We start from the raw sequence: 27,419 nt of genomic DNA, 5'->3' as shown, positions 1-27,419 counted from the left end.
AGTTTAATATAGTATATATTACTATAGTGACTATAGGGACTGCTGGGTTAAACACTGAGACATGGATTTGTACAGAACAAACAAATGTCATGGCTCCACTTTTCAGCTTGCTGTCCTGACATTTGAAAATTGACTTTTTGTATGGTATATGCATGTATGGCTTTCTCAGCTTTGCTGATTGTGGCCTTTTGGTTGAAAATGAACGAAAAGTAAAACCCACAAGGAAAGGCAACAAACTTGAAGAAGCTGGCTTCAGCAAATACATATAATTGAAATGTTTTCCTGCTTCATCAGAAAATAAAGAGAATGTGTGAGCAAATGCTTGGAAGTGTATGTTTAAGAGGTGCTGGAGCATTATGACTTCTCAACAGGGCTTATCCATCTTAACCAGTCAGCAATAGGAATAAAGCTGACAGCACATTGATTAAGTTGTATTTACGGTCTTATGGTCCACCTGAAACCTTGGTGTTTTTCTGCACTTTGTGTTTGCAAGATCCAGTTAAAAGTGTTTTAATCTTAAGGGAAACTTGAAAAAAAAATCAAAATGAAGAATCATTTAATTTTAAACAAGATCATTTACAGTCCGACATCAAGATCAATAAAATCAACCTGTACATATCAACCAATATGTGTATGTTGGAGATTTTGTTCAAAAGAAAGTGGCCTTAGGGTAGAAGGAATGCACGGCACACTAGAGCATGTTGTGAAAGTGGGATTTGCTTTAGCTGTAGAAAAACGCTTTATAATGAGTGTTGGTGGGAAGCATCATTAGCTCACAGGGTTGAAGTCTTCGTGCACACAGTTTGAGACCATCCGAGCTCCTCATGGGGTTAAAAGCTTTGACGTGATCATAAAAACAGCATTACAGCAGCAAAGGGTAGTGAGATTGGAAGCTGTTGCAAGTGCAAATTATTGACTGACAGGTTCTAAGCATGAAAAAAAAAACATGCTGGCGTGGTGCAAAGCTCCAAACTGACATGTCAGGTAGAGACTGAATGCTGGAAAGATTTGATAAAATAAAGCATGTAGGTACACTGAATAATAAAGGACTTAGGCAAATATGAAAATCATCTTTTGTTTTAATATCCTTGAAAAAACATCTATTATCTTCACATTTGCTTAAAATGAATTTCAAGCATTACGCCCAAATAATAGAATTGCAAATCAAAGAAACATTTCTTTTTTTATTATTTTGTTTTGTTTTTATTATATTTGTTATTGTGTTATTGTGTGCATGTTTGAGTTGAAAATGTCTTGTTTGGTTATTTAGGTTGTGCTTCTCTCTTTGTGGGGGATCGCAGCACGCTTCAGTTTGCAATCATCTCTGCTGCTTCTGTTGGAGTTATTTATCTCTCTGTGTGTTTGGAGTTCATGGGTTTCAGATGTTAAATCTCAGTCTTTTCTTTGTCTCTGCTGCAGTTCTTGTCATGTTTAAGGTTTCTCATTTACAGGTTCAGCTTTTAGTTTTATGTTACGTTGTGCATTTGATTATGGAAATGACTGACAATAAGAATGAAATCTCTTGTATGTGGGAACATCATTCTATTAATACGTTTACCTATGTTTTAAGTCATCATTTGGCGGGGCAGAAGTCTGGAAGGGGGGCAAATGAGAACAAGTGTAAAAGACTACTACAAATGAAAATATAAAAAACACGTGTTTCAAACTGTTTTATTATTGTTATTGTTTTTAATACTAAAACAGGATGAGCTGAGGTGCTATACGTAATGCTTAATTAATGTTTGTTTAAATGAATTGTTCTTAATTTTTGTCAATAAAAATACTTATGATGACTCACAAATTGGGAGTGGGCAACGCTTTTTGATTGGTTCTGTCTCTGCTTTTACGGGGCAGACAAGGCTCCCATGAATACAAAAGACGCATCACAACAAAAGCTAAAGCATGATTAAAAAGGCCACAACACGACAACAAAAGTGGAAGCACAACAACAAAAGTCAAAGCACGACGACAAAAGCCGGAGAACAACGACAAAAGCCACCACGATACACACAACACTGCAACTTAAAAAATTAATTATTAATTACCATCGTGAATCATTTTCGTTGTGGCTTTTGTCGTTGTGCTTTGGCTTTTGTCATTGTGGTCCCGCTTATGTTGTTGTGTTGTGGCTTTTGTCATCCTGTTGTGACTTTTGTCGTTGGGCTTTGGCTTTTGTCTTTGTGCTTCCGCTTTTGTCATTGTGTTGTGGCTTTTGTCGTCTTGGTTTGGCTTTTGTCGTTGTGTTTCAGCTTTTGTCATCGTCTTGTGGCTTTTGTTGTTTTGTTCTGGCTTTTGTTGTCGTTCTTTGGCTTTTATCGTTGTGCTTGCCCTTTTGTCATTGTGTTGTGGCTTTTCTCGCTATATTGTGGCTTTTGTCGCTGTGTTGTGGCTTTTGTCGCTATATTGTGGCTTTTGTCATTTTGGTTTGACTTTTGTCATTGTGTTTCAGCTTTTGTTATCGTCTTGTGGCTTTTGTTGTTGTGTTCTGGCTTTTGTTGTCGTTCTTTTGCTTTTGTCGTTGTGTTTCAGCTTTTGTCATTGTGTTGTGGCTTTTGTTGCTATATTGTGGCTTTTGTCGTCATGCTTCTGCTTCTGTCGTTGTGCTTCCACTTTTGTCATTGCGTTGTGGTTTTGTCGTTGTGCTTCAGCTTTTGTTGTGTTGTGGATTTTGTTGCTGTGCTTCGGCTTTTGTTGCGCTTCTGCTTTTGCCGCCGTGCTTTGGCTTTTGTCGTTGTGTTGTGGCTTTTGCATTTATGCGAGCCGTGTCTGCCACCGTAGGTTTTCGGTAAATTTGCTCAAGTTCTGTGAAAGTGTCCTGCTGCCTTCCATCAATGTCTGCATGTTTCAAAGACCTTCTCTGCTATTGGTTATGTCTTGTAATAGTCAAACAGCTAAATGTGAGTTGGATCAGGGAAGTTTTGAGACACCAAACTACGAGAGACTGGAAAGTAACATACAGTAAAGCCTTGTTTATAACATCAAAGTATTTTGTTCAGAATGACCCTGACTGGCCATTTTTACTCTTTTTCTAAGTCATACTTGGAATTAAGCTACAGGGTTCATTGTCGTATTTTGAAGTAATTTTTAAAATAAGTTTTATGAGGGTTTTTTGTTTCTCAAATTGAGAGTTACATTGTTCCATATCTTGACTCCTTGAATTGAAACAGCTTTCCTTCATTTTTGTTCTGAACTTACTTAAATACCTTTTATATACCTTATTTGTGCTTTATACATTAATTTTAAAATACCGGTTAACTACATGTTTAAATGTTAGTACTTTAATTTACTGAAAAATAAATGGATGGATCTCTGTAGTTACAAAATAAAATATTAAGTTAAAAATGACATTTCTAAGTTAGTAGTACTACTCTATTTCTACTTCTATCTATATTTGTATCCACATTACTTTACAGGGCAATGTTGGATGGTTCTTGAACAGTAAATTGACCTACAAACGAAGTGTGCACGCGCATGTGTGTGGAAGATGTGCGAATGTGAGCTGGTGTATGTGTGTGCGTGTTTGTGTGCATCCATAAATACTTCTGATCTTTGAGGAACATTTTGTTTCCGTGTTCCTGATTCTGTTCTCGTGCATGATTGTGTGCGTTAAAAACAGAAAAAAATGACACCTGCATTGCACAGAAGGACACTTTCCCAAGGTCGGTGTGAAATAAACAGAAATTACACAGCTGCCAGAACCTATTACAGCAAAGTCACACAGCACAGGGCTGCCCAGTGGGCAAAGAGCATTCACTGAGTCATTGAATCAAGCAAACAAACATGAAGTAGGGCTCACACATCCACATTTATGGGTGGATCTACTCCACAAAACACACATGGTACAATATAATTTAAATACAACAAATTAAAAACTATCTAAATATAATAATCAGTGACAAAAGACACATTGTATTTCGGTGTCCTCTTGACTCATCTCAAAGCAAATATTTAATTAGCAAAATAGTAGCTAGAAACCTATAAAGATTTAAGATTTGGTTTGACCTTTTGGAAATTTACATTTGACATGATTTTTTTAATTAAAAAAAAACATTAAATGTAAAGTTAGAGCTCAAACATGCTCCTGAGTCAGCTTTTTGTGATCACTTCCATAACTTTTTAGCTTCTTTTAAATCTTGTTTGGAAGTTATCAGTATATTTTTAATCATTGACTGTAAAATCACAGGAATACAGAAAATTACCTTCCATCTTTTGGAGGATTGACTCGAGGGTGATTATAAAAAACAAACCATTGTCAAAAGGCAAAAGTATTTCTTGCCTGTTGTTTTTGATCCATTCGTACTTTATATACCCTCACCGTTTTATTGAGTGCTTTGATTTTGTTCATTAAAATACCACCTTGCAATGCATAAAGCAAAAGATTTGCTTACATCTTCTGAACTGTGACACCTCAGAACGAGTTTGAAAAACCAAACATCACAAAGATTAGCTCCTTGATTGATGCATGACACCTGGACAACAGGAGTCAAACTCACAGAATCACAGTTTTCCTTTATGTCTCCAATAAGTCTTGAAGTGATCACATTTTATGACCAAATGGCATCAAGAGACCAACTAGGGATCATTTAGAATGAGTTTCTGACAGATTTTTAAAAAGTTGCATAATATTTTAGTACATATGAATCATTTTTACATTAAAACGTGGAGTACAGAACTCACGTGACCCAAATATCAGTCCCTGTGAAGGCTTATAAGATCTTTGAGCTGAGGCACGACCCAAACTAATGTCACCACTATCATAGACCTGCCTAAGTAGAGGTGGGATTATATAAATTCGCTTATTCCCACTTCTTTTCAGGCAATCAATTAGACTCTACATGATTTTAGTTAATAATTACAATATTTAATAAATCAAATAAGACATAAATGTGTTTTTTTTTCTATTTTCTAATCAATGCATTTAATTATTTCTGTAATTAGTTAGAAATATTTTTGTGTTTTGTCCCGTATTTTTCACAATCTATGCTTCAAATAATAAAATCAATCAGTCAATCAATAGAGGTCTCCCTTATAACAAACTGACACAATTAATTCAGTCTGAATAAAAATAAAATGAAAATAAAATCACAAAATTAAAAAAAAAATCAAGACCAATAGTTCATGAGGTTAACCCTCCCTTGCAACATGTAAATGTGTATTCATTTTTTATTTAAAACAAAGCAGAAAGTCTCACCTTAAAATGAAAGACAACAAGTACTATGAGATGCTTTGCTTAATCCTACCATCCAACACTTGTAATACATGTAACACTCGATGCTGTGAGATGAGACATGCCGTCTCATGAGCTGCATGAACACATGCTTTGAGAAGAGAACAAAATGTATTCCTTTTTTTTCCTGACTAACCTGATGCTTGAGCTTCTTCAGTCACGGTTGTTTAGAATTTGCTGCCCCCTATTGAAACAATGAGGATAACTTTGTTCTAACGTCACACAGAGGCACAGGATAAAAAAAAGAATAGTCTTTTTGTTCTGGAATGAAACCCTCTGACAGCAAAGAAATAACATCTCAAAGTCTCTGGCTGACCTTTAGCCGATAAAAGAGGAAAAAAAATCTGATAAGTCGGAATAAATTCACTCCTTTTATTACATTTTAAGCCTTTAGTGATGCATTTTTGTAGTTAACATAAAAACTGAAATTGCTCTCAATTGTTCAGTGACTTAATATTGAGATAAGATTAAATTAAACACATTGTTCATTCATATATATGTGATTTAGTTGGATCTACAATTGAAATGTGATTCTCAGTATATTCTCACAGCTTCAAAGACAAAACTATGATTTTGGTATTCCTCTTTAATAATCTTCATTTAATACTCTATCATGTCTATCCCTGTCTCCTGTCTCAAACTTTTTGCTTAATTTTGGAATCTTTGGGGCTCATCCACTGCTTGATGTTATTTTGATAATTTTGGAGGCATGAAAACCAAAATTAGATGATGACAAACTAATGTTTAAGTCACAAGAACACCAAAGAAGAGCTAACTTTGGGTAATCACTGCTAAATAGTAACTTTATTCATTCATTATTATTCATTCGATCAGTTTGTTTTTAACAAGGCAAACAAAATCAATCATGGCTGCAGAATAAAAATGATTTGTCCAAAGAATTTTCCATTTTTGATTTTTCTTCTGACTTCTCCATCATGAGATGAAGATAAACATCAATGCTCATAACAAACAACGTTTGGACACAATGTTCTATTATCTGACTTTTGACCTGGAGTCTACTTCACGTCACTTTCTGGCTGTTTCAAGACAAGAAAGTCCATCAGTATAGTTCTCTTGTAATCATCCCTCTAGTATTTTGGCTCAATTAAAATGCCATAAGCCAGTTTTTTCTGTTTCTCCATCATTGCTGTATTGATGGCATCTGTTTCGCTCGTCTCTCCCTGTATTGGATCAAGACTCCAGCTTCCACAGCCACTGTGCTTTCAGACGTCACAGACTGAGTAACTGTTCATGTGTCAGCCTGCCAGAGTTTGTCTGTGTACTCTGAAAGGTCATGGGTAAATTTGCATCACAGTCTATATCGCTTCTACTAACAGAAGATGTGAAAACATTCAACAAAGTTAAAGCGGATTACTGTTAGTTTGCTCTTTAGTGTTTAAATCTCTATTCAGCTTCTGTTAAACCTTAAAGTTACCTTTATGAAAGTTTACCTTTTATAGGTTCTTAATAATGACTGTATATGAGAACTGGACTAAGGGACACCCCCCCCCATCCACTGGTCGCAACAAGCTCAGATCCCATAGACTTCTATCATTCATTATATTTGTCAGAATAACTTTTTTAATCATATATATTTTTTGTTTTGCAAATTATTCAAGTTATACTGACTAATCACGTCAGATGTTTGTTTAATTGACAGATTCTCTCAAGTCCGCTTTCAAGTTTTAGGGGTGTGGTCTTTCAACGAGCTCACTTCTGATTGGCTAGAATGGTTACCATAGAAATGTTGACTTAGATCGACCCGAACCAATCACTGCTTACTGATGCTTTCTGGTTAAAACAATGTAAAGTCTTTGTCGCGACTGAATTGACTTCAATTCTTTTAAACTGTAAATAAGTCATTTTCTATGGGGGACGTCCAGTCTTGGGTAAATTACTTTTAATGAGTAATTGATTACTTTACTTCAGTTACTGGATGGAATTTTAAGGAAATTACTTTGCTCAGTAAATATTTGAAAACGTAATTCACTAATCATTACTTTCCTTTACTTTTTTTCCACTCATATAAATTCTCAAGGGAAAAACAGCTTACACAAACTAGTTACTCTTTCTTTGAACGTTATTTTTAAAGCATTTGTCTTGTGCAAAACATAGCCATGGACATCTTCCGCTGTAAGCTTAATGTGCCGGTTAAATCTTGCCATGTGCTTGGACGGGTTGCTCATTGACACAGGAGAGAGCAATTTATCTCATGAAAATCACATGCACTGAAAAGTTTTTGCCTTTGTTTCAACAAAATGGAATTAGTGTGAATTTCTCTAGTTGCTGAATGGTCAGAAGAATTCTTCCAGGTTCATATTTCCTCTTTCTTCCTTCATCTTACTCTGAGCAGCCTCTAAGTGCTTAATTTTGTTTCATTCACCTGAGAGAAAATGTCAAAACTTACTGTTTACACAAATAAATTTGTTTTATTAGTCACCTATAACGGTTTCACTTGTTCTAAACGGAAGTAACGAAGAAATGAGGGTTTCTATAATCTAGTATTTGCAATTTCATTGCAGAAATTTGAACTTTTGTTCATCACGTTACTCCGTTACTGACAAAATTAATTAAATGACAGTAATATGTTCCTTTGTGTCAGCTTGCCTTCAACACTGGTGACATCACACTCACTCGATCCAGTTCTCAAATACAGTCACGGATTATTATATGCAGAAAGAATTCCTGTTTTTAACTGAGCCACAAACAGCCTAAATCTTATTGAATGCTACATAAAAGGTGAGACTATAATGGAAATTAAAAAAAAAAGTTGTTTAGAAAGTTTATTTTATGAAACTTCAAATGTAGTTCTGCCTCCAAAACTTTTTTTGTCATTTGCAGTCTTATCTAGTCTTATTTTGCAATTTTTTTGGTTGTTTTATGATCAAATATTGGATGACAACAGCACAATTTACTAATCTAACATTTAAATAAATAGACTAGTCATTAGGACAGTCATATTTTTTTTTTTTGTAAAGGCGAAACCAGAAAGAAAGTTTAAAATCAATCCATGTTGATCAAATTAAATCTCTCAATTGCCAATTTATGATTCAAATGATTCAGATTCACACTTTTTCAAGCAATGTATTCGGTACTTTCATGCATATTTTTTTTACTACCAATATAAAACCTTTTGGAAGACCAGTTTTAAAGAAAAGTCTAACAAACTTAAAAAAATACTAGGTTTTTCAAACTGATTTCTGATGAAGCATCACTGCACTTTAGGGCTTATATTAAGTTTCTAAGAGAGAGGTTAAACATCTTAAAAAATAAAAACAAAAAATATGCAAAACTTGTTTTTTTTTTCACCTCAACCAAATACTGCTCTTCATTCTTAGCATTTTAAGTCTTTTTAAAGTTACTGTCACAAAGAAGCTCTTTTTTTTTAGCTTTTACTGCAAGTGGAGCCTAAGTAAAAAAAAAAAATAAAAAACTTGTAATTTCTTACTAATGCTAAACAGGTAAATGAATTATCATACACTGGTTGGTAATCAGTAAACTGCAGTAAAGCTCAGAACATCTGCAGCAACTTATTGGATGCTTTGTTTTTGAAGCAAAAGTTAAAATATCCTTGAAATTCCTGCCTTTATATATACCGATATGCCACACGGCTATACAACAAACTATTATTTTAACCTAAGTTGTCATCATAACCATGAAACTCTACTTCTGTTTCTAACATATTCAGCTCGGCTCTGTCCTGCAGTTCTTGTCTAAGCATTTTTGTACATTAGCCATGCATTCAAAATGACCAAAGAGCAAAAGTTTGACTTAAACTCTTTGATTACATTCAGATTTTCCATCAGCTCACATGACTTCATGTGTGGCTGTTGATGCTCTGTAATCCTTCTGAAATGACAGCCTTGGATTACTTATCATTTTCTTGATCATCACAGAAAAGACCACAGGAAAAAAATCCCCAAAAAACATTTCCACTCAAAAAGAAAGTAGTTTTTTTTTATCCAAAGTGTGTTCTTCTCAGATGGTGAAAACGTTTTGGATTTGATAAAAGCTTATCTCCAAAGAGAGGGGTTGAAAAACTCAAAGAGCAAATTTGCATCACTTCAGACAGTTTTTTTTTTTAGCCAAGAGAGGAATGTGAAGCTGTTCCAAATGTACTTTGCTATTTTAATAGATTTGCTTTGCTGCACAGTCCAGAAACTTTTAGCTCTTTAAGCTGTCTGGGAAGTTTTCATGCACTGAAAGTGAGAAATAGCAGCATTCATATCCCATGTTGGATCCAGTGCATCTGAAGCCTCAACTCTAACAAAACTTTAAACTTTGAGGATCAGCTCTAACCCCGCCTCCTCTCACCCATTTTTTCACCTGGTACTGTTAAAGGACTTAAGTTAGATCGTTTTGAAAACTCAGTTTGTTGAAGATCGTCCTGGACTTGATTAAATTGTGTGTAAACAAGTTCAGATCATTTTAAACAGTTATATTCTCAGGAGTGGAAAAAAATGGACTCAAATCACAAAAAACATCTATTTTATTCATTTAGTTGAGCATAATATTGAATAAATGGAGTAGATTCACTACTTTATTACATTTTAAGCCTATTTTAATGCAGTTTATGGGACATCTTTGAGTGAAGATGATGTTCCTGACTGTTATGAGTAACAAGCCCAGAAGCTGGGGTCTGTCACAGGAGGCGGGGCCTGAATCGCTCCCACTGGCAAGGACTCTTATATGATGGGAGCATTGCCCCCCCAAAGAGATTTTCACTGGCGTTTTTCCAGAAACATTGACAGGACTTTGCAAAGTCATGTTCTACACACTTGACAAACGCAGCACTGATCAGCTGTTGAGTCCTGATGAGGACACATGCAGATCATTTGGAAACTACTGCATAATAATTGGATTCATTGCCAGAAAATTGTTTTTTTGATTGGTTTATTATAAATGGCTTTAAGTGATATGAAGATGGAAAGACATACTTTTGTAATAGCTAGAGGTCTTTTAATTATGAGTTTTTTGTGTCATTTTCCAGGCAGTAGTTCATCAGAAATTTGGGATCTTTGAAAAGGATCAGCCTTCCTTTGTTTCAGTTTGGCCACTAGGTGGCGATCGCGCTAGAGCAGAACACCTTTTTTTTAAGAAGAATAAGTAAATAGACCCTTTTCACAGTGACGTCAGACAACATAGTGACAGGCCCGTGAGAGTGATGCGCAACGTCTGGTTTAGACCAGGAAACCAAAGAACTGAGATCAGTTGAACACCATCTTGCATAAATAATAAAAGGTAACCTTACAAATTTCAAAAGAAAAATGTACAATATTTATTTTATGAACGTCCTGCTGAACTGTATTTTTATTTCCTGTCTTGGATATTTTATAAATCTAAAACAAGTTTGAATAATCCTTCAATATTGGAGGTTTTATTCAAAAATGTTGACCTTTCATTGGAGCAGATATGATTCTAATAGTTCTATTTTGGCTGATGTTATTTGCATTTTAAGTGTGTCGAGCACAAAAGCCGATAGAAATTCATGTTGGCCACATTTCATACCGTCTGCAAAGACGCACATCGCTGCATGCATTTTCATATCTCACCAGGCTACATTTACTTGTTGTCCTACGGGATATTTTAGGGGATAGTTGTAAAAACAGGAATAGTTTGGGTCAGTGAAAATGTTAAGAGCAGCTATCGAGCCACGTACTTGGCCGCTCTTATTTTGAAAGAGCAGCTAAGTAAGAAAAAAAATCCTCTCTGGGCGTATTTATTTTATAACATTACATGGAAATAGTCACTTTCATATTTTTGGCAACAGTTTTCAATTAATTTGATAATTTTTTACCTTTATTTTTCATGTTCACTTCTCAAAGCCAAAGCTAATGCTAGCATTAGCATTAGCGCAGATTAAAAGAATAAAATCATAATTACCTTCATAATCAAACAAGCAACGTTCACTGAAGTACATGTAACCTTCGTATAACTTTAACCAGGTTGTCAGAGAGAAATAATCCACAACTCGTTTGATATAATCCAAAGGAATTTGGGGAAGCAGCTGCAGCAGATGGTTTTTGACTGCAGGCAGGTGTGCTGACAGTTGTACTCTGATTTGTGAACAATCTAAGAGTAGGAAACAAATGCGACCAGGTAGATCATTTAAATATTGTACAAATATTGGTTACAATTGGTTGGGTTACCTTTTATTATTTATGTAAAATTGCTTTAAACAGGGTTCAGATGTCAGCTTTGCCGTTCTAATCAATAGAAGCGACTCAGCACTTTCCTGTGATGTGTGACGTCACGTGAAAAGGGTCTATAATAAGCAAATATGGTGTTTTATACCACAAATGGTTGCTTTAAAAAATGTTTCCTTAAAAGAGGTTGGAAAAATTCATGCCTGTGAGTATATAAAGCTGTTCATTTAGTGAGTAATATATGTTTAGGTTGAGCGAGCGTTAGCATTAGCAGTCCTATGGGATATCCCATTAAACTTTAGCATCAAGCTAGCAGACTTTAGCTCTATGTGCTAATTAATTGATGTCAACCCATCCTTAGAAATGCAATTTTAAGCTTATTTTTCTTAATCTATGGTATTAATTATTAGAAAAATGCCACACGAACATTTAAAAACATTATTTTCATCACAGTGGACCTTTAAATCAGATGTTTAAAAGGCTAAAATGAGTATATGAATACAAACTCCTTCAAGATCCAGATAAAAACCCAGAGCCTTTGGTTTACCTTGTTTCATATTTATTTTTAAAAATGAGAAAGTTGACAGTTCCAGAGTCCAGTGATTACCAAAATGTGTGTAAAACAGTCCAGAACAATAAAATCCTTTCGTTGTGTGTCTACAGCCTGATCTTTTGAGCGTATCGAAGGTCAAAACGAAGCATGTATTCTTTTTATTACAGCAATTCTGTTTTTCATCCCAGGAAATAGGCCACAGGTTTTTACAGAGATTTTAAAATATACATCAGTGTTAAAACAGTTTTCTAGCATTTCTGATCCATACGACTAATAACCCAAACAAACCTCCACAAGAGGGGGTAATGTACCCAGCTCAGAGGGACTTTACGTGTATTATAGATGCCCCATAAGAGCTTCAGTAACGTTGTGTTTTCTCAGTTCCCCTTATCTTCTAATGGACATACACTTCCACAAACCCTTCATTCTTCAGTTCCTCACCTGTTTTCTGACCCCCTCAAAAACAAAGATAATTTTAATTCTGTCTGATATTCTCCCCCCTGATTGCTTTCCTGTCAGGAGGAAAAAAAGAAAAAGAAAAGGAAATGAGACAGTTGGACAAAGCAAGGGAGCGTGCAGTCATTTGAGATCCGAACAATGAGACCAGCTCACGGTGACACTGCTGACAGAGACCGTGCTTTCACCCCTGCAGTGGCTCAGACAGCAAAAATTAAAAACGGGAGGCTTTCTCAGCCTCAGAATAAAAGGTCACAGTCACGCAGATCCGTCGGCGAGACATTAACACGTGATGAAATGCAAAATACGAGTTTCATTTTGGAGTTGTGCCAAGCGTGCCTTGAAACGAAGCCGAATAGATAGAAGAGACACACGGAGAAGGAATATGAAGATAAAAGAGAGTGGCAGTGAAGAAAAAAGATTGGAAAAAGCATGAAAGGAATAAGGATGAGAAGACAGATGAGGTTTGAAAATTGCCTCCATATGCAGGGCGGGTCATAAAAATGCAGGGTTGCAGGCACACCTCTCTGCCAGTCTGTGTTAGGCTCAACGTAATTACTGTGAATGGCAGATATCCATGACTTATACGAGAGGGCTAGAGGAGAAAGAAGTGGGTTTTAGACTCAGCCTGCGAGTCACACACTTCTATTTGTAGCCACAAGAACACCAAACTATAACAGATTTGAGCTTTTAATCCATCAGCCTCTCTTTTGTGCTGTCTGTTTGAATTGGATGTGTTTATGGGTTGGTACAAAATCAAATTATTTTCTTCACCAACAACATAAATGCTGTTTTTTTTTTTTTGCTTGTTTGGAAAAAGGTTAAATTGTTAAAAAGGGTTCTGGAAATCAAAGTTTTTACAGCGTAACACAGAGGGGACTTCAGTAATCACTGCAATATCAAGAATAACAGTATTTTCTTACGTACATAGTCGTGTTAATATAGAGGCTGAGCACTTTGCCATCAAATGCAGTGTTTTAAAGGCACTAAGAAGAACCATTACGGACAATGTACAAAGAGACGTTTTAGCCATACCAACACACCACTCTGATGGTTAAAGAAAATAAAAAAATGAGGGAAAAAGCTGCTCTAGTCAAACGTTAATCAAAACAGTGTTATTTATAGTTTGTGCAAAACAAAGGCAAACATTATTATGGGGGTTTTCCCTTTTTTTCTTTCCTTTTCTGGCACATTTACATTTTTTTTACAAAAGAAAAAAAGCACTCCGAGTCACTTGATTCATGTTCTGTGTAGTGGTTGATAACACTGCGGTGGGTTCACTTTGTTGAACTTCTCACACAAACAACAGGCGGCTGGCTGATCAGTCAGGCAGTCTGTTAAAAATGCGTCTCCTTCTCTGAAATGGTGGATATTTTTCCGTCGGCTTTTGCATCGTTGGCGGCGTAAGGACTCAGAGCGCCGAGCTTCCCTCTCATTTTCAAGTCGGGGCTGGGAGTGGTCAGCTTCTTCATTCTCTGCAGAGAGACGAGGAGGACAGAGAGGATTATTAATGTGAAAGCATCAGTTATTAGCTAATCTAATAGAAATGAAACATTTTGCTCTGTGTTTTCTTGTTATAATTGCACTAGTTATAAAGGCGAACCAAACAAAACATAAAAGTTTGTTACAGCTACTAAAAAAGTTATACATTAAGCTATAAAAAACACTTTGAACAAATTTGCAGTCTTAAACTTTCTTCATAAATCTCATATAAAGTGACTAGAACTCTGATTTGAGTGTGTCTTGCACATTTTTCATTAACTTGATGTAAAGAAGGCTGTAATAAATCATGCAGATTAAATCCCAGAGGGTGATACAACTTCAATAGCATTGTTTTCTATGTTTTAAGTCCCACTCCAATCATCTTTTCATCTATTTTTAAAGTGTTCCCAGTGATCTTTTAATCATGTTTATGCAGTTTTTAGCCAAAATCAAAAACCTGTCGGTTTCTAGGACATAGTTGTTACAGAACAGCAGTAATTCATTAGAAAATTTGAATAGTTTCGTGTCAATTGAGAAAGTTAATTTGAGATGCTACTCTTTTTTTAAAGAAATGTAGTTTTTCCTTTAAAGATCCTAAAACTGCAACTTGAACCCATTTTGTAGTGATGCAAATAGGTGAGCTCAGTATTTTCTAAAAAGAACAACATAATAACAACATAGTGTAATGAAGCATTCCAAACTATAAAAATATCATTAATCTTTATTGGAGAAGTCGTAAAAATAAAAGAAGTTTGAAAACACCAATACACATTTTATCATAATATCTCAATCTTTTTATAGTTCTTTATGTGTGTTTTACCTCAGAAAAGGTTCCTGGAGTCTTCCAGATCATCCAGATAATCCCCAGTGGGATGCAAACCATTGAAGACATAGCCATGAACCAGCCGATGCCATAACCCCAGTCGGGGTAAGTGTAGACGTTATTGTACTTCAGAGGTTTGTACTTAATCAAGAAGAAGAGAAATATTCCCTGCAAAAAAAAAAAAGACGATAAAAAAAGAAAACACCTGTAAAAGTTGGTTAACTGTGTATATTTTAAAGCAATTTTACCTCAGCAAGCTGTTTCTCTTTGGTTTATTTTTTTTAAAGGTGGTAAATAAAGTTAATGGGCATGTGACCATTTCTCAAACTCTTTTCTAATCTCTGTTTGAACTGAGCTATATCAGCAGGAAGGGTCTGGATGTACAAACAAATGCATCATGACTCACAAATGCACTTTAATTCAGATTATAATACTCACAAATATAAAGACTATTGTATGATGGGGAGGCTTTGCAAGAATCTTCAACATTTCATGCCAATGCCAGATTTTGTTAAAAACTGTTGACCTGGTCTTGAATGTGTTCACCCCCAGGCTGCTAAGCGGCCAGTGGCACTTGATGTGGAGAGATTTACCCATTGTCCAGTAAGAGCTGCCGCCGGTCCTTCAACGGCTGGCGATCTGGCTACCACCGCCCTGTGGCCACCCACCTCTCACCTATCCCACCTATTTCATAATGGCGTCATCCCTATCTGTCACTTCGACTGTCACCGCGCGACCTCGAAATGTCCCTTGGCGGCCACTGACTGTTGTCAACTTTTAGAAAAAAATGTCACCGTACAATTGTAAATTTTTCTTAGTCGGTGTTGGTTGGCGTGTAAAAATGTGACTGCCGTCTCCTGATTACAAATGCTGTCATAAAACAACCTGCCAAATCTGCTGAAAAACTTGTATTTAGGTCGCCTCGCAGTGACCTTTTTAGGACATGTGACCGTAGTCTGAACTGCTAAAATGATTGTGTTAGGGTGAATTAAAAAAACATATTTTGCCTAATTCTATTAGATTAACTTGAAAAGAAAGTGTTCAAAAATTGCGAAAATGTCCAAAAAAAACCCAATCTGCCTTTTCTAAATGTATCAACTAACATCTGTGTTTCTGCCAGATCAAGAGAAATGAGAATACACATCCCTATATAACCTAAAAACCCGAACCTTTTTAACCGTTTACCCTCTAAAATACCGCCCACAGTTCAGAACCCAAAATCCATGTCAATGCATCCATCCAAGTAAATAAATCACGATCCTGTGCACGGCTCTGTCCCTCATCCCTGGTGTGCTCATCTGTGTCATCAGATTGTGTTGATGTATTTGTGTCAGCTCTGGACTCACAGCACAGATGCCCGGGGTCAGGATCATCCAGCACCATTTGATGAAGAAGACGGGTTTGTAGCCAATCATGTCCTCGATGTTAAGGTAGAATCTGTCACTACCTGAAAGCAGAAAGCATGTAACATTTATAAATAGTCAGTGCCCTATTATTGTGTAAGTAAGGCTGACTGTCATGAGAGTTCAATGTATTTTCTAACGTTTAACTCTACAATTGACAGTCTAAATGTAGTTTCGACATTTAAACTTAAACTGATTGTAATATTTTGCTATTATAATAAATCTGTGACTAGGAGACAGAAGAACGAATCTAAAAAAATAATAATTGTACTGGTAAAATACTAAAACTGTATATTTGCTTGGCACTCATCATTTTTAATGCATTTAATACAATTCTCCAGCAGAGGGCAGAGAAGAAATATCATTCCATTAGAGTGGAGGCACAAAGCTTTCTGCACCCGCCTCCTTTACTAGATCTGTCAGAATAGAATTCTTACCATAAACCCAGCCGATGCATATGGACTCAAATATGGCCACGAATAGCAAGCACATCCCGCTCGCAGCGTACGCGTCAAACAGCTGAAAGACGTACATCCCTCCCTGATGAAACAAGACAGGTGTCGGTTGTTAGTCACAGTCACCAACATCTGCTGGGGTGCAAATATGAAGTGAATCAGGCATGCCTGACTTTGCTGATCAGGGTCTGGATGACAAAGTCTTTCAGTAAACAAACACACAGCACATATTAGAGCTCATTCATTCCCTTAAAATGAGGAATTCATCAAGCTGCAGCAGTTCATTGATTCAGGCCCTTTAAGATATCATTACTGATGAATGCTTTAATAGAATATCAATACTTGCTTCTGTGCGGTGAGGTTAGTAATGGCGCTTTTTGAAAATGCAATTTCAACCATAAAATGAAATCATTCTCAAGCACTTAGTTATGGAATAGATGAATTCAAGATTCAAATCAATTTAGGATAAACCTCAAACAAAAATATTAAGCTCACTATACAAAAACACTTTAAATAAACTTTTTTAAAAAGTATGAAACTCAGCTAAAGCTTCATCATATGTTTACCTCTCTTGAAATTCCCATTTAATCATTCTCGCCCCCTCATAAATCTACCACGGATCCAACAGTGAAAATGCATTACAGTTTTAAACCACTACGAATGCTGAAAACCAACTAAACTATGTTTGATTCCTCTTCAAGCTGTTTGTTGCACTTTACTGGTCTTGGGTTCTTGGAAGCTGAGGGGAATAAAACATGAAGAGTGCAGACAGTTGTGGGAGTAAAAGCCAAAGGCAGACTACTGAATATTTCAACTCTGTGACTGAAAGTGCCGCACTTCAGTTTTGTGTTGAACCTTTTTCATGAGCTTCATGGCTATTATGAACACCTGGAAACTATACAGTCTGCCTATACTGGGGTTGAATATAGTGCAGTGCATATGGAAACATGGAAAACCTCTGAGTGGCTGGAAAATCTCAGCGTGAGAAAACCAGGCCATTGATAAGAGCATCACGAGGATGCAGAGCACACAAAGGTTGATCCTGAGAAAAGACTTTAAGAAAAGGGAAAGGGGCCAGTTTATGATTACATCAAATGTAATAAGAAATATGACTAAAATGTCTTTTTGTCTCAAAGAGTGGAGATTTTTTTTCAACCAACAGGTATAGGTCTTACCTATGAACACAAGATTAGCTAAATGGGACCCAAAAGCCATTAAAATCAAAGAAAGGTGCTGGTATCTCAGTATTGAACACATTCCCATTCCCAAGTCGTCACATTTTGACACATAGTCAGAGACCCTCCACATCAAAAATTAACGGTTACAGTGTCTCCAACTCTTCCATTTTTGACTTGCTGGCTGTTCCAATTAAATCAAGGTACCCCAACCTCCGGAACGTGGACCAGGCTAGGGTTAGAGTTCCAGGTTAGGGTACTGGTGCCGGCCGTGTTCCGAGGTTTGGTCCACGTCTAGTACCACAACCGGTACTAATCTGAGTTGGGCACAGAATCAGAGGGGGTCCAGTCGTTTTGTTGGATTCCGTAACAGATGTGGACCAGGCTACGGTTAGGGTACCAGCCGTGTCCCTAGGTTCGGCCAGCGTCTGGTACTGCATCCGGTACTAATCCCCGTTTGGTACCAAATCAGGGGGGTTCGATCATTTTGTCGGGCACGCTACCAGATCCATACCAGGCTAGGGTTAGGGTACTGGGTTAAGGTACCGGTACCAGCCATGTCCCGAGGTTCGGTCAGTGTCTGGTACTGCATCCGGTATCAATCCGCGTTTGGTACTGAATCAGGGGGTCTGGTCATTTTGTCAGACACAGTACCAGATGTGGACAAGGCTAGGGCTAGGGTACCGGCCATGTTTCAAGGTTTGGGTCGCATCTGGTCCCGGTTTCGGTACCAATTCACCTTTGGTCCCGAATCAGAGGTCGGCTGGTCATTTTGTTGGACGCTGTAGTAGATGCGGACCAGGCTAGGGTTAGGGTGCCGGGTTAGGGTACCGGCCGGGTCACGAGGTTCAGTCCGTGTCTGGTACCGCGTCCGACAAAATACCGGGACCCCTGATTTAATTGGAACAGCCAGCATGTCAAAAAAATGACAGGTTGGGAACACCCAAAACGTCAAAAAAGTGATACGGAGGGGTTCTTAACCATGCATCAATAGGTGGCAACTTGGAGATGAGAATGTGTTGCAATATGCCAGGATGGTATTATGACTACAACTGAAAAGTTAATTTAACAATTAAAAGTTGTAGGATTTTTGTGCTAGCACAATTTGAAAAGCATCACTTTTGCACAAACTGTTCAAAACACTCAACACACGTCACTGAGCCTTACCTCCATACACATAATGAGTCCTATGAGGAAAGAGACGATAGACATGCCGAGGATCAGCAGCTCCCTGCGGTAGCCTCTTCTGAACGTCTCCGGGTACATGTCCACCACAGCTGTTACCAAACTCTCCACGCACACAAACTGAACACAGACACACACAGAAAAATGAATTATTTCTTTAGCACGTTAGATGTTAGCTTAATCCAATAACAGTTTTAAGGTAAATTGGTCTTTTCTGTCAACAAGAACAGAAAAGTTGCGTGCACTGATGTCGGTTAAGGTTCAGGTAGACTTTGTTGTAGACCTTCAACAACATCTCAGCTGACTGACTCGATTCAAATGTTTAAGTAAGCTTTTTAAACATTTTTGCCATTTTGTTGCTGCTCACAAGGGTTGTTGGAGCCAATCTCAGCAACTTCAGGGTAAAGTCGCGCCCCCACCCGGACAGTTTGCCAGTCTATCACAGAGCCACACACACTCCTCAGAGATTATTTAGAGTCAACGATGAACCCATGAAGCATGCTTCTGGACAGTGGGAGAAAACCCAGGCAGGATTTAAAGCGACACCACTGTGCAACTTTAGATCAGCAGATTCAGCAGCATATTTCCACATTCACCAGAATCCTGCATTTAAAGGGACCAAAATCTTACCAGACATGCATATTCCCGATCTCTCTCATGTAATTGAGTTAGTCTTCTTGTACCAACAGAAATCCTCTGTATTAAGTAAATATATTATTAAAGAACTTTATTAAAGCCTTGGTGTGACGCATACTCACCTGACTGTCAAGACCCAAGAAAATCAGCATCATGAAGAAGAGACAAGCCCAAAGTGGAGACAGGGGCATCATCGTTACAGCTTTGGGGTACGCAATAAATGCTAGTCCTGGACCTACATCACAATAAACAGAAAACACAATCAAATAGATGCAGCTTATCAATACTAAACTTAAAAAAATGTATGCAACATTATTCACACTCTTTTGATGGGTCTTCAGTTAATACAGCAAAAATAGTCATAATTAGTATATTTCTATCACCATTTGATCAACTCTTTAATTAAATCTGGTCAAAGTAAACAGTTTAGGATTTGAATACTGATATACTGAATAATAAGGCATAGTCTCCAGGCACTGAAGCATTCTTCTTTTACAATATTTAAGACCCACAATAAGAAGTAGTTCCATGAAAGCACATGATGTGTGAAGCATTAAGCTGTCCTTCACGTACCCAGAGACAAACATTTCAAATGTCTCGCGTTGTCAACTCCCTAAATCTTTCATACGGACTTTAATAAATCATAATGCATTGGTCTAAAAGCATCTGTGCATCTGTTTAACCACGGTCAGATGGATGCGGATAAATCCCAATTAAATCCACTTTTTAAGAGTTTTAAAAGTGGATTTATCTTGAGTATGAGTAACAATATTATCTAGAGTTCTCTCACCTGATTCTGCAACAGCTTCGATCGGAACATTCTGTTCGTAAGCCATGAAGCCCAGAACGGAGAAGATGGCAAAACCTGCCACAAAGCTGGTGCCGCTGTTCAAGCAGCACAGCATGATGCAGTCCCTGAGGATGAAGACAAAGAGCTTAGACATTCTGTCACAGCAGACACTTTCTAGACTGCAAGAAACATGTTAATGTACTGAAAGAAAGCTAAATGACCACCTCTATCTTTAAAATACATATACCAGTAAAGTCTCTTAGGGCTGGGAAATTAAACTACCACAAGTACAGAGATATATGGAAAATAAATGTAGTCTTTTCCAGATGTTAAAATTAGGTAAATTCAAAAAACCTTTTAGGAATTAGTCTGAAATTTGCTGTAAATCATTTACCTAATTTTAGAGCTTGTAGAAGACCACATTTGTTTCTTATGTTCTTTAACAAAAACCTTGAAATTCTAAGTGACTTGGGGTCTTTTTGCATTCCTGTCTGTTCTTACCTGTAGCAGTTATTGTTATAGGAGTTGTAACTTCCAAGAGCTGTCAGGCAACCCAAACAAATGGCATAGGAGAAGAAGATCTGAGTTCCTGCATCCACCCACACCTGGTAAAGAAGTTAAGAGAAAGGAAAACAGAATGTCAAAAATCAATCAGTCTTTGAGTTTCTTCAAAACTGTGCAGAACCTTTTTGTCTCAACCAAACGACACAAAACCAGTTGGATTGATTCAGGTGTTATCAGGTTCACAGTAACACTGACCCTTTTAGATACCCGACATGTGGTTAGAAAGAAAAACTCTAAATACTAATTACAGCATCTCTTAGGCCAAATTAATTAAAAGATTTACTTTAATTAGTTTGTACCAACACACTTTTAAACATTCACAAATATTTAATTCTATCATGTTTTGATCCAGCTCATTAATTTATAATTACATCAATAAAGGTGCAAGATAATCAATATATTTGATTTATCTTTATAGCTAATTAAAACTCAAATAAAGATTCCAGTTGATGCACTTTTATTGTCTTCTCTAATAAAGTCCTATCTCCATGTTCTACTGCTTTCTCCCAATGATAAAGTAAAGTAAGGTCACAGTTCATGGCTCTTTGCGTCTTTGATGCACACAGTGCATCTGCATAAATCTTTATTGGAGTTTAGCTAATACTTCAGCTACATGCTAGCTGTTTTGGATCATTTAGGATTTTTTCAGTTTTTTAGGCTATTTTGAAGTTCAGCTAATGTTTCAGCTACATCCTAACTATTTTGGATAATTTAGGCTTTTTTTCTTTTTTTTGGAGTTTAGCTAATGTTTCAGCAACACGCTAGCTATTTTAGCTAATCTACTAATTTTTTTATTACTTTTTATACTATTTTGGAGTTTAGCTAATATTTCATCTAGATGGTAGCTGTTATGGCTAATTTAGACATTTTCAGCTTTTCTTTTTCAGGTTTTTTTTAGGCTAATTTGACATTTCACTAATATTTTAGCTTGCTATCAGCTTCAGTATCTTCAGCTATTAGCCTTAACAATTTCAGCTTTCAACTATCAGCTTCAGCGTTTTTATCTATCAATTTCAGCATCTTCAGCTATCAGCTCTCGCATCTTAAGTGGCCACATTCAGTTTACAGGATTCACACCAGCATTATCGCAGGTGATGCTATATATCTAGTTGCAACTAGCAACTCTTAGGCCATATTAATCAAAGCTTTGCTTTCATTAGTTTGTACCAGTAGACTACTCACACTTTTAAGCATTCAGAAATGTTAAATTCTATCATGCTTTGAACTAGTTTAATAATTATAATTACATGATTAAAGGTTAAAGATGTTCATCTATTTGATTTACCTTTATACGTAATTAAAACACAAATAAATTAAAGATTCCAGTTGATACACTTTTTTGTCTTCTCTAATAACGTCTCTCTTTGCTCTACCCAATGATGAAGTAAAGTAAGGTCACAGTTCTTGCCTCTTTGCTTCTTAGATGCACACAGTGCATCTGCATGAATCATGAATTACATTTCTAAAAACAGCTTTACAGCCTTTGGTTCTTTACAGACTCCTTGTTTTTTAAAGGACAGGGTTAGTACAGATTAACCAAACCCCCTGTGTTATCTATCTGCTTCAATTCATTTTCATTTTTAAAGCAGGATTGTGGGTAGTATGGAAGATATTTCACAACTTATTTTTCTAATCAAAAGGCTGTTCTAAAAATGTATGTCAGTTGATGGTGTAACAATTCAAATTAACAATGATTTGGTTCAGTATTTCTAGTTGATGATTTAATCCAATTCACTGTACTGGTACTTGGTCGTTTTTATGTTATAGTAAAATAAACCTACTGTGCCTCAATACAAACGGTATTTTCCAAGATCGGTTTGATTATCATTTTATACATTTTTTAACCAATTTTTTAACGGTTTAGGTCAATTAGATTCTCCCCAAGACAGATCAATCTAGTTGGATTGTAGGAGTAGAAATTGTTTCATCGATTAATCGTTACACGCCTAATGTCTCTCAAATAAAAAATTTATTCTTTTGTTCCAAGATCAAAGGTACGCCCCTGTAAGTGACGTGAGGTTTTGTAAAATCCTTAATATGTGAAAACAGGCATTTTTTCCAAAAATGTGGCAGCCAGCCCGGCGTTTATTAGAGACAGGTATCTATTAGAGACCAGCATTTCTTTCATTACAGAAAGAATGGTGATGGCCAGTGAGTTCATTTTTGCAGCGAAATTCAGGCACAAAATGCAGATGAAACCAGATTTCCAGATTTACTGAAATGATGAGAGCATTGTATGATGTTCTGATTAGCACTGGGTGTGAATGTTTCTTTTCTCTTTGAAGAATCATCAATCTCTGCATCAGAAGTCCTCCTCGCTTTCATGTGATTAATTTTCCTGGAGACACATACGCCTTTCTGTCTTTGCTCAATAATCCAATAATCTTTGCTCAATAATCATGTTCAAACCAGTTCGTCTAATTTCGTTTTTTGCATCTCCACCAGGAAATCATTTGCTTGTTGCTCATTTTCTTGCAAGTCATCTTCTCCACGTGTTTCTATCTATTGCGGCATTCTTGGATACGTTTAGAATCCACCCCAAAAATGTCATGCAGATTCCTCAACAAAATGTTCTTCGGCGTATGCCAGCAGACACAGTTTAAAAGCTAAATCAAATGAGTATTTCTTAGCCATCATTAAACACCCCAGACACCCAGAGTATGCATGACTGCGCCCTGAACTAGAATATCTGTTACAAAGAGGATGAGGCGTTTGGATCCATGTGCAGTAGTGTTTATTCATCGACAAGGGCAGAAACAGGACAGAGTCAAATAGGTAAAGGTCAAAACACATGCAAGGCTGTCCAGAGAAAAGTTTTGCACAGAATGATTGTCAAGTAGCACAAACAAGACTTCGCACTGGGCAGAGTTTAGTGTCAGGTTAAATACAGTGGAGGTGATTGCTGAATGGGGTACAGCTGATAGAGGGTCAGGGTTTAAGGAGCAGTGGCTGATGGGAGATGTAGTGTGAGCAGAGGATGCCAGGTGAGAGTCAAAACTTTGCAGATGGCTCCCTCTGGTAGTCAGTGGAGTGAACAGGGGTCGTACTCATGACAATATCAGTCAAACTAATTGAAAAGGCCAAATATTGTGATAGGAAATTTGCATTTCAGCTTGAAAATCCATAAAGTTTGAAATCAGCACTTGGTTGGACTGTCAGTAGTTACAATTTCTTTCCCTTTTTTGAAAGACCTAATGTGATGAAAATTGTGTTTTTGGTATTTTTAACATGTTCTTGTGGCATTTTTCTCAACAATCCCACCCACAACTTAATGAACTTCAACAAAATCTATGTCCTGGAAAACAACACGAGTTTTGTTGTTGTTTTTTTTGGCTAAAAAAATAGCATTATCATAATTTAAAAACCACTTGGAACACTTTTACAATACATTAAAAGATGATCTGGACTTTGAGTAGACAAAATTTATGGTAACAACTACAACAAGATCAGGAATTGTGGGTGTATTCTCAAATCTCATTCCAAGTGACGAGTTTGCTTCACCAGCCCAAAGTTAGGTAAGATATTTACCTTATTAATACATAAACAATGACAATCTAGATCAGACCAACCTGTTTTACAAATCTCTCAAATCTGCTCTTTTGCTCATCAACTGATTTAAGTGTCTCCACATTCTGATTCACAGACCACACCTGATGCAAGTAATCTGTGGAAGTTTTTTTCAGCCATAATTCATAGCAATTCCCAATTGAAAATTCAATTTGTAATTTCATCATGCAATTTGAAAATGCATTACGCAATTTAGAATTCAATAGGAAAAGGGATCATTCAATATGACAACTTTAAAAATAAAATATTCAATAAAAAAATCAATTGCAATGTAAATTGCCGTGTCATTATTCAAATTTCAATTTAGAATTCAATATGCAATTTGACCATTCTGTATCAGTATCTCTTATACTTTTCCAATAAAAATACAAAAATGTCATGCTTCGTTTTTAAACATATTTTTACATGGCTAGTGTTTAATTAATATATATATTTATAATAAAAACTGCAATTAATTGTGGTTATTTGGATGATCACAGGGATTAATTGAATGTTGAGATTCTACCCTGAGGTCTTAAATCTGCCTTAGAAAAGTATTTTACTGAACAACAGTGGACCCCAGGGCCCACAGGACAGCATGTGGTGCTAGCGAATTCAACTTAATGCAGCACGGCTCTTTGAAAACTCTCTCACATTACCATTCAGCCACTAATCTCATTTCCCCACTGAAAAACAATTAACAAACGAAAGGTCTTTGCTCCCTCTTGGGAGTAACCACGGAAACTTCTGTGACCTCACAAACACAGGACTGTTCCTGTGGAAGAACAGGCTTTTCTCTCCTAATGTTCATCAACGTTCGCTGTAGTTCAGCCGCGGCTGATGGCTGCACAGCGAAGGGAAGCCTTCAAGGCCCAGGCTGTTGTGCCTAATTTGGCCGGCTTGTCTTTGGTTATGTTGAAACTGTGGCTTCAGAACTGGTTTTTGCTGCTGGATGGCTGTATGCTAGTTTTCTTGTGATTGGAAGGTACCACTCCCAGTACTCTGCACATCAGTCCTCACATGCCCATGTGCTAATGAATAAACTCGTTGGATTTTTATTTGCATTTTAACTATTGTCTAATCTATGACAGCTAATGCTGATATATTTTTCCTCTCATGTAATAGAAAAAAACCTATTTCAAATTATGTCTTGAAAAGCCATAGGCGTCAAAGTAAACAAAGTCATGTCCCGACCTATCCACCTTGCTAGCTTGACAGTTACAGTGTGCTAGTAACTTTTTTAACACAGTAAAGCTTCATTTTCACAGAGCAGTACTGTCTGGTATTTTGAGCGTTTCCATTATAAAATGGACCCATTCATTAATTAACCCATACCAATTTTTGGACCCCTTTCGGTTTTGGGTCCATAGAAAAACGGAACGGACCTGTTAGCACAGAGCTAGCAGAAGTTGGTTACGACAAAAGAAAGAACCAAAAAACAGCTGTATTTTACGGCCTGCACTATTTATTTATTTATTTTTTTGTTTGATCGTTTTCTCGTTATAATGAAACAAAGCTCGTTTTCTTGAGAAAATTAGATAAAAAATTAAGTTAGTCTTCTCCAAAAAACAAACTTTATTTTCTTGAAATAACGAGATAATCAAGAACGAAAAATGAAGCGCCCCCCTCTCCCTTACCCACACAGAGATACTGAGACTTCACCTGTTTTAAGTCTCTTTATTTTGTGGTTAACAACAAAAACAGCAGAAGAACATCCCACAAAAGTTGTTTTTTTTTTGTGTATTTTTTTATTTATTACTGGATCTACGCTCTTCAAATGCTTTAATTCCATCTCATGCATCAGCCTCCATCCCTTTATATCCCTAAAACCTTAAAACGAACAGGTTGATTAACAGAACCTAGGGCCGTCTGCGCATGATGCGTTCACTGAATTCCAGACATTAGCGAACCCAAACAGCCACCCACCCCAACTCAGTCTGACACAATGCTTTTGTTATTTTTATGCAAAACAAAGCAGTTTTTCAGAAAATTTTTTGACAATATTAAATCAGTAAATCATATATGGATCAGTTTTGGCGTTTGACATTTTCTCTGATAACTTCTTCGTTTTGCTGTTGATGTCCGCAGCTCAGTGAACGCACCATGCAGAAACACTCTGCAGCTCTGGGTTCTGTCAATCAACCTGCTGCTGGTGTTTTTTCCGAAAATAAAGGGAGGGAAGTGGTGCTTAAGACGGAATCAAGGCTTTAAAGAGTGTAGATCCATTAATAATAAAAAAAAAAAATGATGAAAACAACGTTTGGGGAGTTTTTTCTTTTACTGTTTTTGTTGTTAACCACAAAATAAAGAGAATTAAATCAGGTAAAATCTTGGGGTCTCTGTGTGGGAGAGGGGTTTTTCATTATGTTGTTATAATGAGAAAATGAACTTTGTTTTCTCGTTATAACAAGAATGTGGATCACATTATGACGAGAAAACAATTACAAAAAATGTAGGGCTTCCGTAGTATTCCCCTTCACCATCCACAATCTTCTCTCAAACAACATTAAATGCTTTGTAAATGCTTACTTTTTATTGTTTTTTAGCTAACATTGACACTATTTAGTCTGTGGTCTCATGCACTCAAGCAGGAGAAGGGTTAAAAGTTCAAAATCAGGTCTACTTTTGAAGTTTTTGGAGTGGTTTGACAAAGTTTGGGTCTACATTTCAATAAAACAGTTGCAAAACATAAAGCAGTCTGCTCATGAGGGAAACATCTCTGATTTGACTTGGAAGGTCTGTAACAGCTGCACCAACAAGAACATTTAAGACAAAAATGTCTAGTAATGCAAAACTGAGCAATTTCTTTTCTATGCAAAAATTAACATTTTGATCTTTGCCTTCTATTTGCTTAGTATACAAATATGTTAAAAAAAAAAAGGTCCGAGGGCATACATTTGACGTGTTTACATATGTTTCTTACATCTCCAAAATGGGTAGTAACTTTATGAAGCTAACTACAAATCTTAATGAAAACA

At 36.6% G+C, this 27,419-nt stretch overlaps 1 protein-coding gene across 2 annotated transcripts in view; it reads right to left on the bottom strand.

Annotated features, from left to right (window-relative positions):
• Positions 1-11,915: 11,915 nt before the first annotated feature.
• Positions 11,916-27,419, bottom strand: part of slc6a11b (solute carrier family 6 member 11b) — a 28,843-nt gene continuing 13,339 nt past the window's right edge. The window contains exons 9-16 of one of the 2 annotated variants that reach the window (XM_024269300.1): positions 20,833-20,936; positions 20,332-20,456; positions 19,664-19,776; positions 18,888-19,025; positions 16,528-16,630; positions 16,034-16,134; positions 14,685-14,855; positions 11,916-13,857 (exon numbers count right to left, since the gene is read on the bottom strand). In XM_024269300.1, coding sequence (XP_024125068.1) covers positions 13,720-13,857; positions 14,685-14,855; positions 16,034-16,134; positions 16,528-16,630; positions 18,888-19,025; positions 19,664-19,776; positions 20,332-20,456; positions 20,833-20,936 — 993 coding nt within the window. In that variant the 3' untranslated portion in view covers positions 11,916-13,719. The remainder of the gene's footprint in view (positions 13,858-14,684; positions 14,856-16,033; positions 16,135-16,527; positions 16,631-18,887; positions 19,026-19,663; positions 19,777-20,331; positions 20,457-20,832; positions 20,937-27,419) is intronic. The other variant, XM_024269301.1, reaches the window with a different exon arrangement.

The sequence above is a fragment of the Oryzias melastigma genome, linkage group LG5 (assembly GCF_002922805.2).
Source record: "Oryzias melastigma strain HK-1 linkage group LG5, ASM292280v2, whole genome shotgun sequence".
NCBI classification, from domain to species: Eukaryota; Metazoa; Chordata; class Actinopteri; order Beloniformes; family Adrianichthyidae; genus Oryzias; species Oryzias melastigma.
The sequence above is the reverse complement of the archived record's forward strand: the minus strand, read 5'-3'. Positions and strand labels throughout refer to the sequence as shown.